At 35.5% G+C, this 18,542-nt stretch overlaps 2 protein-coding genes across 3 annotated transcripts in view; one reads left to right on the forward strand and one right to left on the reverse strand.

Annotated features, from left to right (window-relative positions):
• Window positions 1-1,765: 1,765 nt before the first annotated feature.
• Window positions 1,766-7,458, reverse strand: LOC106060244 (TNF receptor-associated factor 6-B-like). Its single transcript, XM_013218082.2, has 4 exons — window positions 7,248-7,458; window positions 5,805-5,963; window positions 5,290-5,409; window positions 1,766-3,975 (listed from the first exon to the last, which is right to left on the reverse strand). Exons 1-4 carry the CDS (start codon window positions 7,310-7,312, stop codon window positions 3,846-3,848), a joined length of 474 nt encoding a protein of 157 aa, XP_013073536.2. The 5' UTR covers window positions 7,313-7,458; the 3' UTR covers window positions 1,766-3,845.
• A 5,533-nt stretch (window positions 7,459-12,991) lies between these two features.
• The window catches only part of LOC106060097 (phospholipase B1, membrane-associated-like), a 35,981-nt gene continuing 30,430 nt past the window's right edge, over window positions 12,992-18,542 (forward strand). Inside the window, exons 1-5 of one of the 2 annotated variants that reach the window (XM_013217984.2) lie at window positions 12,992-13,151; window positions 15,069-15,181; window positions 16,257-16,323; window positions 16,484-16,542; window positions 17,828-17,892. In XM_013217984.2, coding sequence (XP_013073438.2) covers window positions 13,079-13,151; window positions 15,069-15,181; window positions 16,257-16,323; window positions 16,484-16,542; window positions 17,828-17,892 — 377 coding nt within the window. In that variant the 5' untranslated portion in view covers window positions 12,992-13,078. Of the gene's footprint in view, window positions 13,152-15,047; window positions 15,182-16,256; window positions 16,324-16,483; window positions 16,543-17,827; window positions 17,893-18,542 lie in introns of both variants that reach the window. The other variant, XM_013217914.2, reaches the window with a different exon arrangement.

Below are 18,542 nucleotides of genomic sequence, written 5' to 3' on the forward strand. Positions count from 1 at the left end.
CCTCTTCCTCCCCGCAGCGGGGGCACCGTGAATCGAAATTTGGCCATGGCCGCGAGAAATATGAGCCAACAGGACAGTGGCCTGTCCTGCACTGTGTTATAATAGCTTGCTCAGGTCTGGACAGCCTCCACCACGGGGAAGTGCGGTCAGGGCGCCTCATGCGCTCCCAGACTCCACTGGCTTTTTGGGAATTGTCCCAGTACTCAAACCACTTTTCCATTTTTTTTTAAATTAATGTATTCATGTAATCTTTTCTGTTATTATGTATTATAACTTGGATACATTTTCATATGCTTGAAAAAAAACCATCTGGCCAAATATGCATTCCCTGAAAACTGTAAGAGTTACTACTACCAGACATTGTGAATTTTATATTTAGACAATGATTGCAGTCATCTTCAACTGTACATCGCAGTGTGTGGGAACTACCCAGGTTAATGTTTCACTTTGAGCTTTGTAGAGACCTGATAGGAAATGTGGATCAAAACTTTTGAGTTTTGTCTCAGACCGAAGCAATTAATTGTTGAAAATATGTCAAGAGTATGCGGAGAGCAGAGAGTAAATTGAATTCTCTGCCTAATGTAAATCACTGAATCAGATTATTTCATTTACAACTTTGACATAGTAAAGATTATTTCATTTACAACTTTGACATAGTAAAGTCTTTTGGAAGCCTACTAAAGTAAAACAAGGCTACATACCCGGGTCATTGGTCATCATTCTTTGGTTCAACATGTGTTTTATTTAACACTAATATTATTTGTTAGTCAATCATAAAACAATGAACCATAATCTTCAAATACAAAAACAAAATTTAATAAAATACTCTGAAAGACACAAAGATAAAGGCACGTTCCTCGTCCCATATGCTAGGACAAATTTGTACAAATACTCCTTCTTCCCTAGTGCCATTAGAGCATGGAATGGGTTGCCTGAGCTAGCCAGGAAAACCAGTGACTTGGCAGAATTTAAGTCATTGGTTAATATGCATGACTAAATGCATGACGTGTGGGACATAAACATCTTCTTTTTTGATGTAACGTCTGTATTATATAAGATAAGATCTATTGTTCCACTCAAACGGTTTTGTACAAGTGATTCATGCTGTATGTAAATTGCATTCCTCAATGGAATAATTGTTTTATTGAATTGAGTTTTGAAGAAGTTATTAAACTCAAGAAAAATAGTTTTCTACGCTGTGTTTTTTTCAGTGTGTTTATATAGAGTCAGCTCTGAGCCTGCAAATGTTACATTACCGTACTTTGAAAGACAAAAAGTATAATTGATAGCGTGAGCAACACACACAAAATAGTATAGTTCCCCCTTTCAGAACATATGTGTAAAGGTTATGTTTCTTTGGCCCATGGTTAACAAGGGTGTCATGTGGCCAGCACAACAACCAACTGCCTTTACTTTTCCCCAACCAATACTCATTAGAGCTGGGTGGATACCAAAATTTAAAAAAAAATCCCAGTCTTCAAATCCCTGACGCCCAGTTTGAAATGCTTTACCATTCAGCATCACAACTCAAATAATTTGTGACAATGCTGTCTGTGAGAAGACTTGTATTCAATCACATCATTAGGAAATGAAGGAAAGTAAAACTGACTTTTTTTTATTGAAGATTTTTTAAATTTTATTATTTAAATTAGACTTTTTTTTTTTTTTTTTTTTTTTAGACATTTCATTTTGTAAAAAACGTTTTTAATTGTAATATAACTATACATTTATTAATTATGGCAAAAAAAAAAAAAAATACAATTACTTCTTTCAAATCATTTAATCATTGTATTAATACTGTTCAATATTTCTGTTATGATCAATATGAACCTGAAACAAATATAAATTCTAATGTTTAACAAACTTAACTGAATAATAGAAAAAAAAAGGCCAACCAGGCTCCTTGAGTTTCTAACAAGAGACAATGCTTAAATTAAAGAACACAAATTTAAACATAATAATGACTCCAATGTAATGCAAGCTATTGCATAGAAACCTGGCAATATCAGCACAGGGGGATGATTGTATGATTTATAAACAGTCCAGATTTACTTACAAAATGAAATGGCTCAGAATATTAATCAAAATAAATACATAAAATGACATTATTAAATGATAATGTACAATGCTAGACACCAGACTGTGAATCATTTGTATCGTTGCGCAGTAGAAGAATCTTTGCAGCTATACTAAATCTTTCCTTGGGATCTGAAGGCGATACCATAAGTACATAACTTGTCGAATTATATATACCACTGCATCTCTGCAGCCATGTTAAGTACAAGATCTTTCCTTGGGATCTGACACCAATGTCAAAAGTATACTGGTACCTCTAAGTTAGGTCAATATTTTATCTAGTTATAAACTGACTATATTTTATTTAGTCATAAACTGAGTATATTTAATCTAGTTATAAACTGACTATATTTTAGCTAGTTATAAATTGACTAGTACAGCATCTTTGAGATAGCAACTAAAATGCATTATAGATATGCCTTACAAGTTACAGTGAATTGTTATATTCTTTTATTTCAAAAGCAGATGAAACATTTTATCTCAGCATTAAGCAGCTATAAAGTAACCTTTATCTATTCAGTAAACATACATCTGTTTCCATAACATATAAACACAGTTTTACACACAGAAAAGATTCTCTGGTTCGATTAAACAGAAATTGGTCTAGATATTGGAGATACCAGTGATGCCCAAAATATGGCCTGCAGGCCAGATCCAGCCCGCGATGTGGTTCCACCTGGCTCAAACTAAATTAAAAAATGTATCTTTACCTACTTTAGGACTCACATATTTTTTTTCTGATTGATACCATGACCTTTAACGTTTGTGGGTTTTTGAACAGGGACTCTGAATGTAGAATCTACCAGGAAAAGTGGGCAGATCTTTACTTTTTTTTTTGTGGAACTTGATAATAAGCCAACATCTTTGTTTTAAAAAGAAAGTGTAGCTGTTTAAAAATCAACAACATATATATTGGCATTATAAAATAAATATGGGGCATACTTGGTTTGAACCACGAATAAAAGATTAACTACAACTAGAGATTGGAGGATCGATGGGAATATTCACCAAAAAGAAACTAGAAAATGAGTCGGTTTTAAAGGCACTTACACTGCTGCTAACATTTTAAGTAGAGAAATGAAGCCATTCTGACGCCTGAAAAAATATAATCGTCAAATATGACATGAATGTAGTAGTACTAAATTCAGGGGGTTCTGGTAAAATAGTTTCAGAACAATGTCATGTAATTTGTGTAACTTTTCAGTCATGTGGCCCGCGAGACGAGTGTTGAAAATTAAAATGGCATGCAGGCCGAATGGGGTTGGGCATCACTGGGATATACTGTCAAGTTCATCAAGGATTCCCAGCCAAACGGAGATGTACAACCCATTTACCATCACATTCAATAAGACTCATAACAAGTTTCCTGAGATATGATAATGTACAACAGACAAGTCTTGAAAAAAAAATGCAATGGTACATTGTACGTGACAAAATATGAACGCTGTTCAATGAAAAATGAAGCGAACCAACAGATTGTCAAATTAAACAGGGAAACTGTACTCCACACAATTATAAACAGATAGTCAAACCAAAAAGTAAAATCATGTGGAGAGGTGTAAAAGAAAAAAAAAAAAAAAAAAAAAATTTTTTTTTCATATAGAAATGAAAGGAAACATTTTCTTTAAATGGTTTTTAATTTAAAATGTAAACTATGTGAAACTGAAAAATGAAGAACAAAGATGATTCAGTCAATGAAATAAATTAGTGAAACCAGCCTTCAATTAAGTAATTGTATCACAAGAGCTATAAATCAATTCAGTCCTGAGTTATTTTTTCAAAAGCCTCGGCGATCTCCTCACTGGATCGCTGAGTAGCTTCCGTCTGACTCTCAGCTTGACTGGACTTTTTTTCTTCCTCTTGGCACAAACAATGTCCTCACTTTGACCTTGACAAGTTCTAGATGACAACAAATAACAGCATAAACAATTAGAAAACAATTGGAAAACATGTTATAGTTAGTTCAGTTATGTTCAGACCAAAATAAAGATGTGGGATTTGCCAAGCTCAATTATGTTTGCTGAGCAAAAAAAAAAAAAAACAAAGCAAAAAGAAAAAAAAAAAAGCAGTAGCAAACCTCCCAGATAGCCCACATTACATCAACCACAAAGAGGAGTGGCTCAACCAACGGGCAACAGGAAACAGGCAGAGCCATGTACAAAGAAATGAATATTATTAACAAACTGGACAGTATTAACTTCCTCCCCCGCAAAGAGCAATCAACAATCTTCCAACTAAGGACAGGACACACACTTCTGTTAAATTACCATCTCAATAAAATAAATCCCACACACCTACTACTTTGTAGACACCTTATGAAACTGTAAACCACATTCTCTTTGAATGCCCCTTCCTAATCCACCTTAGGCAGACCCTACTACCACTCCATCCCAACATAACCAACACCATGTATGGCAGTGCTGAACAACTGAAGAAAAAATCAAACTATTTTTCCTTGGCACAGTCTGCAAAAGAGCTGACAGCTCAGCAGCAAAAAGCTGGCTAAAAGAAGAACATGAGGATTACATGAAAACAATACTCTTACAATGATCATATTACAAAAAGTTAAACATAACTTAAGAGACCTAGATCTATTAATAACTTTTAAATAAAATGGTGGCTGGAGATGTATAGCCCTCTTACGGTGACATTCAACAAGACTCATAACAAGTTTCCTGAGATTTGAAAATGTTTGCTCAGCAAACACAAATTCAGCTTGGCACTTCCCACTTCTTTATTTTGGTCTAAATAAACCACATAATGGACAAAATTTAATTAACGCAATAATTAATGAAGTGATCTTTCTGAAGTTTTAATAAAATTTGTTGCCTAGCAGTACATCTGTGCAAAATTTCATCTCGATGGCATAATAAGAAAGTTGCCGAAATAAGTGTTTTTGTTGTTGAAAACAGGGCTCCACAGTAAGTGGAAAAAGTTTTTTATGAGATGAACCATAGTTGTTCAACAATTGAAGGAGGCCAACACACACACATACATGACCAGATCCATGAATCAAGTGTTAACTTTTAGATGAAATTTAAAAAAAAAAAAAAAAAAAAAAAACTTTATACAGGAAGCAAATTTTATATACCGGTATTCAGTCACAGTTTGGCCTATCCATTCATACACAGAATTACTACCAACATCAAGAATATGTGCAGTCCTTTAGCTTGTAAGGCTTAAAGGTTGGACTAGAACACGCTGTAGACTTACTTGAGGTGATCCTCTAGTTCCCACTTCCAAAGTGTAACTGTGCATCCTCTGTCTCTATGACAACATTGTGTTATTCCAAGGCATTTTTGGTTCTCTATATTGTCATCAGGAATGTCTGGTCTGTTGAAAAGAAAACAATCTTTTATAAATGACTGCTAGAATGAAAAAATAATTTGGTGCATGAAACAATTATCAGCAAAGTAAGTTTTGGTTGAAAGCTGGGAAATGTACCACATAATAGATGTCACTATAATAAATGAGTGTCACATGATGTTTGAAGTTCCATTGACTAGTTGTGTATACAGGTCATATCCTAAGCAAGAGGTGTCACACCAAAGGGTTTACAATTAAAGTTGTATTTTCTTGTAGAATTTATGTAATTGTGAATAAAAGTGTATTCAATCTATGTGACTAAGTGTGAATCATCTAATGTATGTTTCAAACACGCATCTTAATTTTAAATTGCCAATATTATCAAAATAATTTCTTGAATGACACATTTTTTTTTTACTCACAATATTAATGGAAAGCTGTTAATCCGCCCACAGATGGGACATTTGTGCATGTTAGACCTCAAAATTTTGTTCACATAGAGACAATCTGTACACAGCTTGTGTTGGCAATTTCCATACACCATTTCAAGTTTTGGCTCCAAGCAGACAACACAGTTGAACCTGAAACACAGTTACAAGAAACCATTTTAAACTTGGTCAAGACTTAACAGTCACTCAATATCGGTAGTAATAATTACTTTAAATATGGTAGAGAAAATGAAACCTTAGATAAATAACAGAACAGCAGTGGAAATAATGAGTGTTCTAGCTTCTGTTTCAATTTTTTAGCACTCACTCAAGTGACTTGGCTTTATATTTAGCAAGTAGGTTGAAGATACCATACGATTGCAGATTGATAGAAATATGAAATAAATCTCATCTAGATGGAAACAAAAAAGAACAGCAGTGTTGTGTAGGCATAGTCACAGACTCATGTCTACTAGTTCATGGTTCTTGATGAGCACAATCTCATTATCTATGAACTTGAAGATGGCAGTAAAGTCTGATCATCACTTTGAAAAGGCTGATATCACTATTTTTGTCAGTTGTTTTTCTAAGTCTTTTTTATTTGTACAACTTCCCAGAAAAAGAGTCATTTATAAGTAAAATACCGGTAACAGGTATACCGTATAAGGAAAGACGACATGACCATCCCACCATAGGTGAGACCTATTAACTATTTGCTATGGCACGGATACTCCTACTATCCAACTGTGACTCGTGGGATCTCAGTCTGAAATGTGGTGGTCAAGATGACTGGATCTGGTTTGGGTGCTGTAATTTTATACATCATTTTTTTTAGGTAATCTCTGATAGCCTACAGTCCAAGCAACCAAATTAAGACTTCCATGCACATAATACGATGGTCTAGACTACTCTAGACTCTATCTCTAGTGTACTAACAAGTACTTTTGTCTAGATTTTAGATCTATCTAGACTCTAGACTATTCTAGACGACAAGACTCTATATTATATAATACAGATCTAGAATCTAGATGGTCTAGACTACTCTAGACTCTATCTCTAGTGTACTAACAAGTACTTTTGTCTAGATTTTAGATCTATCTAGACTATTCTAGACGACAAGACTATATTATAACTATATAATAATATGTTATCATAAGTATAAGTACTATACTATAAGTCATGATAAGTATAACTATAAGTTACTATAATTATAGTAGTATACTAGTCTAGTAAACTCTAGTACTAGACTCTTATGTCTAGATCTTGATTAGATTTTAGATTAGATCTAATGATCTATTTCAGTATTCACGTGACTATTTGTCTAATTTTTATTGTCTAGTTAGTATTACTATTACTTTGACTTTACTATTTATTTAGTATTTAAATTTAACCTCGCCTATTATCTGATTATCTCTGAATCTGAGGTTTAACCTCTACCTTTGTTCATAAAACTCTTGTTTTTCGACATCTGCGTGGAGAACTTCACACTTCGTTTTACCCATTTAGTACGAAGCTTTAAAGTCTTATAAGCTAAATTAGATTTGCAATACAAAGGTATTGTTTACAAATTTAATCTAGTTTATTTTGACACTCATTGTGGTGTTGGATTTGGGGTTAAGCAGACGCGCTCTTTTGATCACATGACCTTTTATGTCACTTCCGTTTATACATTCGAAAAAAAATGTGTCGATTTCTTTGGGAAAAAATATAATTATTAATAGAAATTATATTTTAATGTATAGCTCCTCCTCCGTCGTCGAAGATAAGCACATTTCTCAATTCCCATGTCCTCGAAGATGAATGAAAAGATCAATCCTCGTTTTAAAAAAGCCGGCCACACACAGACAGGCCTGCTTCTTCTCTCAGCTTTTTGTTGGCTCTGCGTTCTTTTATGTTCATGGCCGCCCTCCTTGCCCCGACACTCACGGCTTTACGAATTAGATATAGATCTAAATCTAATTCGGGATAGGTAGGAATAGGGTAGCCAATGACAGGGATAAGTCTACGTATTACACAGGCCTCTATCAATACAATAAAGAAAGAAAAAAAAAGAATTGTGTTAAGTTACGTGGAGAAAAACGAGATGTTTGTATAAAACTTGTTTCATGTAGGCCTACAAGTTTCGGATGTTCCTTCAGAGTTGAACTCTGGGGTCGTCTGAGGTCAGGATAATCTACTTTCTAGTCCAAACCTGCACCGCGGGTCGACGGGGAGGCGAGGGTATGAACCCAGACCATCGAGAAGAGGTCGAACGACAGCCCCATCTAATCAAATGTGAATATTCGTTAGTTATGAATCTCGAATCACTGCTCTGTTTTGTGTCTGTTCCAGTTTCTTAATTTAGAGCCATTTAATATTACACTTTGTTAGAGCATGGAATGGGTGCCTGAGCTAGCCAGGAAAACCAGTGACTTGGCAGAATTTAAGTCATTGGTGAATATGCATGACTGAATGCATGACGCGTAGGACGTAATCATCTTCTTTTTTTGAAGTAACGTCTGTATTATATAAGAAGATTCTAGACTAGTTATTGTTGGGTGTTAGTATATAGGTTAAGTGTAGTAAGTAGGTTTTAATTTAGTTAGATTTTAATAGTTGGTTAGTTTGTTAGTGTTTTTAGTTGCATAGATCAAGAGGGTATAGATTAGTTGTTTGGGTTTAGTGTGTACATATATTTTATTATTGATTTTTTTTTCTTATGTAAATAAAATATATAGGCCTATTTTTTTGTGTATTTATTCTCAATTAAAGTTTATTTCTTGTTCTCATTTAGTTGGCTAGATTAGCTAGTTTTGTCTTTTATATATAGTCTATACTGCTCTCTTTACCAAGAGGCCCGTAGAAGACACTGGCCCCAAAACACCCCAATAGAAAGAAAACTATATGGAGAGCTCCCTGATTTGGAAACCACTGCGCAGTTCATCTCATGTATTGGTCTAGTCATCTAAACGCTCCAACATAACAATGAGAACGAAGAAGAAGCTAGTTTTGTTTAGTTTAGTTGTGCTGTTATGTTGCTTAGGCGACTCTAGCCGGCGCCTTCGACATAGTCACGGAGGTCACGCTCTAGCCCCTTGGTCACAGACTGAGGTGTACAGATACGACCCACCCAGTAGCGTCACCATTTGGCTACTGTTATAAATTCTGGCTAGAAAGAGGCCTAGATCTGACCTACTTTTGCAAAGTGAACACCCTTTAAAGAACATCAGTTTTATGATTGCTAAAGTTTACTACAGTTATTTCGTTTCATTTCAAGTTGAATTTGTTTATATTGTAATAAAAAAGTTTATGTTTAGTATCGTTCACAAAGTTGACACAAAGAAGTTATTTCATGTTTTACAAGTTCAAACATAATAATCCTACAGCGGTTTAGTTGTCTATCAGCAGTTTTGGTGATAGGCCTATAAGTCAATGACTGTTAACAACACAGAGTTCCCTATAATAATAATAATTATAATAAAATAGTATTTTTTATTATCAGTGAGGAAATTTGTTTTACAGTTGTGCACATATTGTTTAATGTACGTTGCTGTATAGACTATATAGATCAGGCCCAGCGATAACAGGCCTGTAGCCTTGTAACACATAATCTCATGATTTCATATCAGTGAAGTTGACTTCGCGCCATCATCATCTGCTTTAAACTTTTATATCGGTCAAATTACGTCATGAATTATATAAAACCAAAAAATAAGCTTCCAGGTTTGGCGCTCTGTTTTGTGTCTAATTAAAATCAATTTGCACCCGTTCTTGAAATGTAGTTACAGAAACGATTCTAACAAAATCTGGGATAATATTTCTCAAACGGGATTATTTTTTTTTCTTTTTCTTATTATTCTTAACATCATTATTTTAGTGAGGGAGTTAATTTGCAATCAGTTGACATTTAAGTACCATAGGTGGAGTCCAACAATACCAATAATATAATTGAGTAAATAAAATCGAATACAACTTTTAAAATGTAAAAAAATGGGGGGGGGAGCGCTGGTTGTAAAGATTTGCAAATAGAACAATAAATAAAACAAATGCAGTGTAGACTCAACAAATTTGTGTTTTGTTTCGTTGTCTCCCAATAAAACGTTCACTTATTTTCAAAGAAACCGGAAGAAACTTCATAGGCTAAAAATTATGTCGTAAAAGTGGAGAGGGGGTTAGTTAATGGGTTTAGTACAGCGGTTCTCAACCTTTTATGCTCGGCGACCCCTTTTTACAATCACCCACTCTGCCGCGGACCCCCCCCCCCCCACACACACACACAGAGAGCAATAGAAGAAAAGACAATAACAATTCATATTTTCGATGGTCTTAGGCGACCCCTGGCAAATCGTCAATCGACCCCCAAGTGGGTCGAGACCCACAGGTTGAGAACCCCTGCTTTAGTATCTTGATTATCACTGTACTTCATGATACCTCACAGTAGCCTACGACGTGGTACCTCATATATAGTACATCAAAGTACTCATAAGATATTATTTTCCTATACGAACACGAGTGCAGTATTTCACGTGACCACGCAAAGACAGTTGCGACCTAAATATTTTGCAACACGTCAAGCAGACAAAGCCTTTGCCCACCGGTGTGCTATTTAAGTTTTCCTTTCGTCGTCCGTGCCTGGAGATATCTACAGCTGTTTCTTTCATATGCCATCTGCTGCCAACTGCATTCATTCAACCCAGTTAGGGCAAAATACTGCATTAACTGATATTACTGGGAAGAGGGGACTTTGTTTCTACAAAATTTGTTCCTGTAACATGTATTTCTATAGCATAGGTTGCTTGAGCCAGCCTGGAAAATCAGTGACTTGGCAGAATTTAGCCTAAGTCATTGGTTAACATGAATGACTAGATGCATGACGCGTAATCATCTTTTTTTGAAGTAACGTTTTTATTATATAAGATAAGATCTAAGATACATTGTGGTTGAGCGGTAAAGCACTTGGCTTTCGAACCGGGGTCCCGGGTTCGAATCCTGGTGAAGACTTCGATTTTTAATCTCGGGATCTTCGTGCTCCTCTGAGTACATCTAGCTCTAATGGGTACCTGATATTAGTTGGGGAAAAGTAAAAGCGGTTGGTCGTTGTGCTGGCCACATGACACCCTCGTTAACCGTAGGCCACAGAAACAGATCACATTTACATCATCTGCCCTATAGTCTGAAAGGGGAACTTTACTTTTTTACAAAGGGCCCCATATCTAAAAAAACAAAAAACAAAAAAAAAAAACTGAGGGCCTTGTGAAGTCTAAATCCGGCACTGTGGACACGTTCCGCCAAACTTATATTAACCCCTTCGGTTCGGAAGCCAAAATTGCCAACATTCTAAGACGCTTACCAAGTGGTTTTTAAAATGTTTTGTTTTCTTTGGATTGTTTTCTACGTATCGGGTGTTCCTTCAGAAATGATCGACTGACAAGATTCATAGCTAAGTGCAATCGTTAGCCTACACCTCAGCACTAAGGGAAAAAATTATTTGGAACACTTGACCTATAAATTTTGCAAGCCACAAAAATAGGTCATGATATCATTGTTTCAGCCATCCTCAGGCTTGTCTTGGCACGACCTTATTTTTTTTATCAGTGGGCGATTTTTAATTGTTATTTTATTTCTCTCTTTAGCAAGAAACATTTCGTTGTAACTCAGCTCTTCGCACCACTTTCATCCTGCAATAGTTGTGCACCGTTCAGAACAGTTTCTAAACTAGAGCTACACCATTAGTAAAAATCATTCAACGTAACTTAGGAGCACTAAACGTATCGTAGAACACTAAACTATAATTTGAAAATAAAAAAAAAACAATAACTATAAAAACAAATAAAATAAAATACCCAGAAAGACACAAAGATAAAGGCATATGTCTTATTCCATACGCTAGTGTGTATCTGAAGACGTGCTACATCTTGCAATATAGATGATATGAACACATTGTTATGAAATTTGGTGATATCGATCCCCGCCTCGATGTTAAAGAGAATTTACGGAGTTTCGCCCCTTTGGAATGAGAGAGAACTAGAGACGCATTTTCACCTAGAAAAGGGAACTATAACTATTCCGATACGAGGTTGTCATTGCTAAGAAGAGCTGTGCTCAAGACCTGATTTAGACTTAATTAAGCTACTTGAAATATGGGGCCCCCGTGAAATAAACATTAAGCATTTATAATTCCTTTGCTTTTTCTTGAAAACAATATTTGGGTCGCCCGGGGGACATGTAACTTATGTTGTCTATAAGTAGCCTAAATCGAGCATGGCTGTACCGCATTAAAGGAAGCCATTGTCACTCTGTTTTGGGATGTACTCCTCAGAGAGAGGATGACTTATTATAACTACAAAGCTTATATCAACTCACTCTTCTGTCTGGGGAGGATTCTTTTACACGTTTTATACCCACTTCCCATTCACCAATCGTAATCAAGCAACATTTAGCCACGTGACAATATAGATAAAACAATGAAAAAAAACGTATCACGTGACAGCCTTTATGGATTGCATAAATTGTATAGCAAAGATAGAGAACCACGTGGCTAAATGTTGTTTTTTTACGATTGGTGAATGAGGTCCATCATTCGTAGTCAAAGACAGCACATGAAGCAATAAGAAAATTAGCTAATCAATTAGTGGTCATTAATTAATTTAGTTTTATATAATAAGGGATAACTTGCAGTATTGAGAGAGATAGCAGAGATTGTGTGATGGTTTTTCTTTTATAATCTTTTTTTTTGCATGTTTTTATTGTTAACTAGTAATCTTAAAGAGTTATAATGTATTTAATGTGTAGGTTAAAACATCATAAGAGACCTACCACGACCATCATCTGTATATATAATTCTCTTCGTGGCCCAACCATGCGGGACACCACGATGAAAAAGTCATGGAAAGATAACTCTTTTATTTCTGCTAATCGGACTAGAGTTACCCCACGTAACGTTCACGGTGACAGAGCAAGGCTCAGAAAAAAAAGAGGGGGGGGGGGCGTATGCTACGCCGCGGGTCGGCTCGTAATAGAGTCAGATTTGAGAATAGATGACACGTGACTAACTAGTTTTTTTTAGAGATGATAATCTTCAATCAGTAGATATCTTGCATAGTAAAACACATACACACACTTTGATGACACACACACCATGATAACACACTGCTTGAGATATGCCAATAATGTCATCCGTTTAAATAGTGCACATTTTGGGCCCTAGTTTTGTTAAATACCCGTGATATCAACTTATTGTTGACTGTTATGTGTGCTCGGGTGAGAGGACGGCGAGCAAACCTATAGCCATGAAAACCAACGGTGTTTCGGTCGTAATTCTGTCTATCTCTGCGCTCATTGTGCTCGCTAAAGATAGTTCAGGTAATGTACTGTTTCTACACATTTTTATCCTTACAAAAAATCTGGAGTTAATTTTAGATGTTTAACCTTTTACAACACTATTAAATCAATACCATAACATTCCTAAATGTCTCTTAAACTCTTAAAACTGATGTGTAAAGAAGGCCTTCTCTAGACTGAGAATTGTTCAGACACGATAATAGGCTGATAAGCGTGTTTGTTGTGTATTTTAGGTAAAATGCTTATAAACTTTCTTGACACGTGATTCTCATTTGAATATGCTAATAAAGCACGTGACTAGCCTTTATGACAGACAAGACTTTTTTTTTATAAGCGGGGAAGGGGAGAGACTTTAAATAATCTCTAACCCCAAAATCTTAAGCCAGTATAGTGAAATTATCCCCGCATTTTCTTTCTGTGCAATACTTTTTTAAAGCCAAAAGTGTCTATCAATTTAATGCAATAAAATCGAAATCAGCTTTAGAAATCATTTAAAAAAAAAAAAAAATAATAAAACAAATGAATTCCACTTATCTTATTCATGGCAAACCAGTAACACAGACTAAAAACGCAAAATACCTAGGTGTTTTAATAAAAGAAAAACTGTCATGGAATCCACATATTGATGAAACTATAAAAAAATCAAACAAAGCATTAGGATTTATTAAAAGAAATTTCTATAAATCAAATAAGAACATAAAACTAAAATGTTATTTAACCCTGGTTAGGCCAATAATAGAATATGCATCCTCCGTTTGGGACCCCTCAACTCAAGAAAACATTAAGAAACTGGAACAGACACAAAATAGAGCAGTGAGATTCATAACAAACGAATATTCACATTTAACTAGAGTAACACCTTTAGTAAAATCACTAAATTTAGAAAGTCTTCAGGACAGAAGACTCAAAAGTAAAGTAGCAATTATACATAAAACACTGAACCATAATCTTCAAATACAAAAACAAAATTTAATAAAATACTCAGAAAGACACAAAGATAAAGGCACATTCCTCGTCCCATGTGCTAGGACAAATTTGTACAAATACTCCTTCTTCCCTAGTAGTATTAAAGCATGGAATGGGTTGCCTGAGCTAGCCAGGAAAACCAGTGACTTGGCAGATTTTAAGTCATTGGTTAATATGCAAGACTAAATGCATGACGCGTAGGACGTAATCATCTTTTTTTTTTTTTGAAGTAACGTCTGCATTATATAAGATAAGATAAGATAAGATAAAAAAAACTTTGTTGCAATTCAATAGTTGCACCCTGTAAAGAAAATTAGTGTTTAGAAGATCACGTGACGAATTGAAACAGATTAGCCTACTCCAAGTACCTGTAGGCCCGACGAAATCTTTAGAATGTTGTCGTCCTGCTTTTTGTTTGCCCCGTTCAGCTGGCATTAGTAAGTAAAGTTCCCCTTTCAGACCTTGTGGTCTATAGGGCAGATGATGCAAAGGTCATCTGTTTCTGTGGCCTAAGGTTAACGAGGGTGTCATGTGGCCAGCACAACGACCAACCGCCTTTACTTTTCCCCAACTAATGTCAGGTACCCATACTCTGGAACGAATTCGTACAAGTTCTCCTTCTTCCCTAGTGCCATTAGAGAATGGAATGGGTTGCCTGAATCAGCCAGCAGTTTAACAGAGTTTACGTTATTGATTAACATGCATGACTAGATTTACACATGAAATGCGTATGACGTAATTATCTTTTTTTTTAAGTAACGTACGTGATATGTAAGATAAGATAATTGCATTTTAGATTAAAAAATTTAAATATCAATTATTTTTGTATTATTAATGTAGATTTCTTTTTATTTCGTTCTTTAATCCTAATATTTTCGTAGTTATTACTCTCTGTCACCTTCTCTTTAGCTGAGTCTCTCTCTTTTACAAATAAACTCAATTTAACTTCAGCTAAACCGAATATCTTCACAGATCTACCCAGCAGGGAGCAAGTTTTGTTGGCTAAACAGCTTCATCTGTACAAAATAAATTCTACATATGCTGCCCTCTACCGGAAAACTTTTGGCTCATTAGGTCAACATGCCGTAAGATTTGTTTAATAATAAATAATCTAGTACCTAAATAATATTCAAAGCTTTAAAAACTGATTTTTCATACTGAATATGTTCATTATTAAATGACATTTAGCAGTCTCGTAGGTCCATTGAATACATTTATATTTCAGAAACAAATATTGCTTTTGAAAATCTAATGCTCTAGTTTAGGCCTTAGGCCCATGTCTTGTTAGTAGTTATGATATTATAAGGACATTTATGCAATGGGCCTCATTCAACAATCGTAAATAAGCAACATTAAGCCACGTGATAATATTGATAAAACAATGAAAAAAAAACGTATCACGTGACAGCCTTTATGGATTACGTAATCTGTATAGAAGAGCTAGAGAATCACGTGGCTAAATGTTGTTTGTTTACGATTGGTGAATGAGGTCCATTGTTAATGTACAAATGAAAAGTTATTGCTTCAAAAGGAGCCTGCAGGGGCTATCTACAACTTTTCTTGAAAATATTCTGAAACATGCTCTGAATTCAATGTATTGACCCAGGACGGGCCTGAACGTAGGCCTAATAATCTGAAGGAAAGCATGAGACGTGAACGTCAAAACAAAGCAAAAAACAAACAATTTTATGAACGTGTCTCCATGTCACTAATTGATACAACGAGTACAGATGCTCTCCCTTTATATAGCCTCATACTGCTCAAGGCCCAAGCAAAGGGATACAATTCGGACGGAGCAAAACCGGAGGAAACAAGTCCCTTAACTGTTTAAAGTGTCTTTTAATTGTGAAGCATTTCAACATAACATATACACACGGCAGACATGATATACAGATCTCATACTTCATTAGCTGACTTCCTCTCTTGTTGCTTACACACTCGTCACTTCCCGCAAGTCCCCTAACTCTCGATACCCAACACTTGACCGTGTGTCACGGTTGACCACACAGTAACCGTAACTTTGTGAAGGCGAGCTTTTTATTAAAGTAGATTTACAAAACAAAAAAACAACATTATTTTAATGCTGCAACAGAGTAGTTTCAAAAAAAGAACTAACAAAATATATAATAATGCTTTAAGGGTTTGTTTTTTTCCACACAGAAAGAAAGTGTCGGCGCAGATTTTGCTTGTCCGAGACTCAGTCCATCTCCCACACTACCCACTTCAGGTGAGATGTTCTGATACCACATGAACCATATTTTTTTTTACAATAGTTTACAATTTGTGAAATCTGCTTATATTGACCTGACCTCTCGTCTACATTGCCTTAACGTAAGATTTAAAAAACCACACTTTTTGATGACGCAATGTTTTAAAATTTTCCACAGTGCACAGTTTGAGACCATCAGACGTCAAGGTTATTGCCGCTATAGGGGACTCGTTGTCTGTAAGTGATTAATCTGATTACATATTTTATTCAACAATTACTTAAACTTAAAAAGAGCATTTGTATTAATTTGTCCTAGCATATGGAACAGGGAAAGTGCCTTTATCTTTGTGTCTTTCTGAGTATTTTATTTAGGTTTTGTTTTTGAAAATTATAGTTTCGTGCTTTATTGCCACTTTATTTTTTAATCTTTTAATGGGCCGGTAGTGACACCTAAAGGGCCGCATGGATGTCACTATGACACGTATTAAATTTTTAGAGGTTTTATAATATTCTTATTATAAAAGTGACCCTTTGAGCATCATGTTTAAACAAATCTTTTACAGTGCAATACTAATATAATCTAACACATTTTCCGAAATAATGTAATAGCCTACACCCGGTGGCTGAGTGGTAAAGCGGGGTAGCAGGTCCAAATACTGGAAGACTGTGATTTTTAATGATTTTATTATGGTCTGTATTATCTTATAAAAAAATAGTGTTCACTGTACGCATGCGCAGTTATCGATACATTATCAAACTTTACGTAATGACATTCTAAACATCCAGGCCTATATTTGGCTGCCCACTATATGAAATACAATTTATGGGCCGGAGCAGGGCTGGCCTTAGGCCACTGCAACCTATGCGGTCGCAGTGGGCCCCTCACTATCATAGGCCCAGCGCTAATTCTAGGTGTAAATTATTAAATTAAACCATTATAACGGTAACGTATATATAATAGCAGGGTTTCCGCGGCCTCTTGATTTTCCAGGGCCTCCTGGAAATTTCCTGAAATTATTAAAGTCTTCTAAAAACTCATAATCTACTCAACTACTGAAGAATAGACAACATTGTTATTTTAGAATGTTATTAAATAAAAACGGCATGGCGAGCATTCGTTTAATAAAAATTTATTGCAAAGACGAATGTATTTTCTAATGCAAAATCTTTTTGACATTATGCTTATCCCTAGCCAGACCAGGCCCCGCGCAATCCGTTCCGCATTTGGCCCTCAATTGTTAGGGACGGAGTGTATGGAAATGCCCTGCCCGATTTTGACACGCAGTCCGCCCCTACTAGGACGTAAATTTCTTCTTTTTTTGAAATGACGTCTGTAATCTATAAGATAAGTAGAAATCTGCTAGAAATAAGGGTAATAGATTTGTCTCTGCATATTACCAAATATACATAACTGTAATCTCGTGTAGGTTTAATAAGTTATTTGGTAAGTTTCCTCCCCTTGATGGAGCGCTGAAATCGGATAGCTATAAATAACCCACTTTTTGTTTTCTCATTGACACAGGCTGGTCGCGGAGCAGACAATGGAATCATTGGATTACTTGTGGACTATCGTGGATTGTCTTGGAGGTAAGCAAGTGGAGAAACTTCTGGAAATCAGACTAAAATAACATGGACATCATATTTGCGTATTTAAAAATGTTTGGCCAATGTAGGCCTACTGATTTTTAGCGGACCCCGAGATGTCAAAAGCCGCTATTAGTTTTGTGTGGTCTGTCTGTCCGTCTGTGTAAAAAAAACTCTTTGTTTCTTTGTTACATGTGTCTTATTTGTTCGTTATCTTGTTTGTTTGTTTGTTTGTTTCGTGCCCCGCAATGCTAGAGATCTATAATATAAGGCAAAGGCTGATGCGGCAACCAAGACATATCAATCATATGCAAGTCCGCACAGCTGCTCGGCTTCTCAGACGCTCTTCAAATAACTTAATAACGCTTGACTCATTTTTTTTAAACATTTATTTTTAACAAGGGAAATTGTCGCCGAGTTCTTAGCATCTTTATTCTAACTACTCTTAGCGTCTTTATTCTAACTACTCTTAGCGTCTTTATTCTAACTACTCTAAGCGTCTTTATTCTAACTACTCTTAGCGTCTTTATTCGAACTACTCTTAGCGTCTTTATTCTAACTAGAGTTACGCGCTCTTGGCAAGATGGCTGCTCCCTGTTTACTGTTATAAGAGATGAGTTAAATTTTTCGTTTTGTTGTATTAAAATCAAACC

This window comes from Biomphalaria glabrata, chromosome 3 (assembly GCF_947242115.1).
Source record: "Biomphalaria glabrata chromosome 3, xgBioGlab47.1, whole genome shotgun sequence".
NCBI classification, from domain to species: Eukaryota; Metazoa; Mollusca; class Gastropoda; family Planorbidae; genus Biomphalaria; species Biomphalaria glabrata.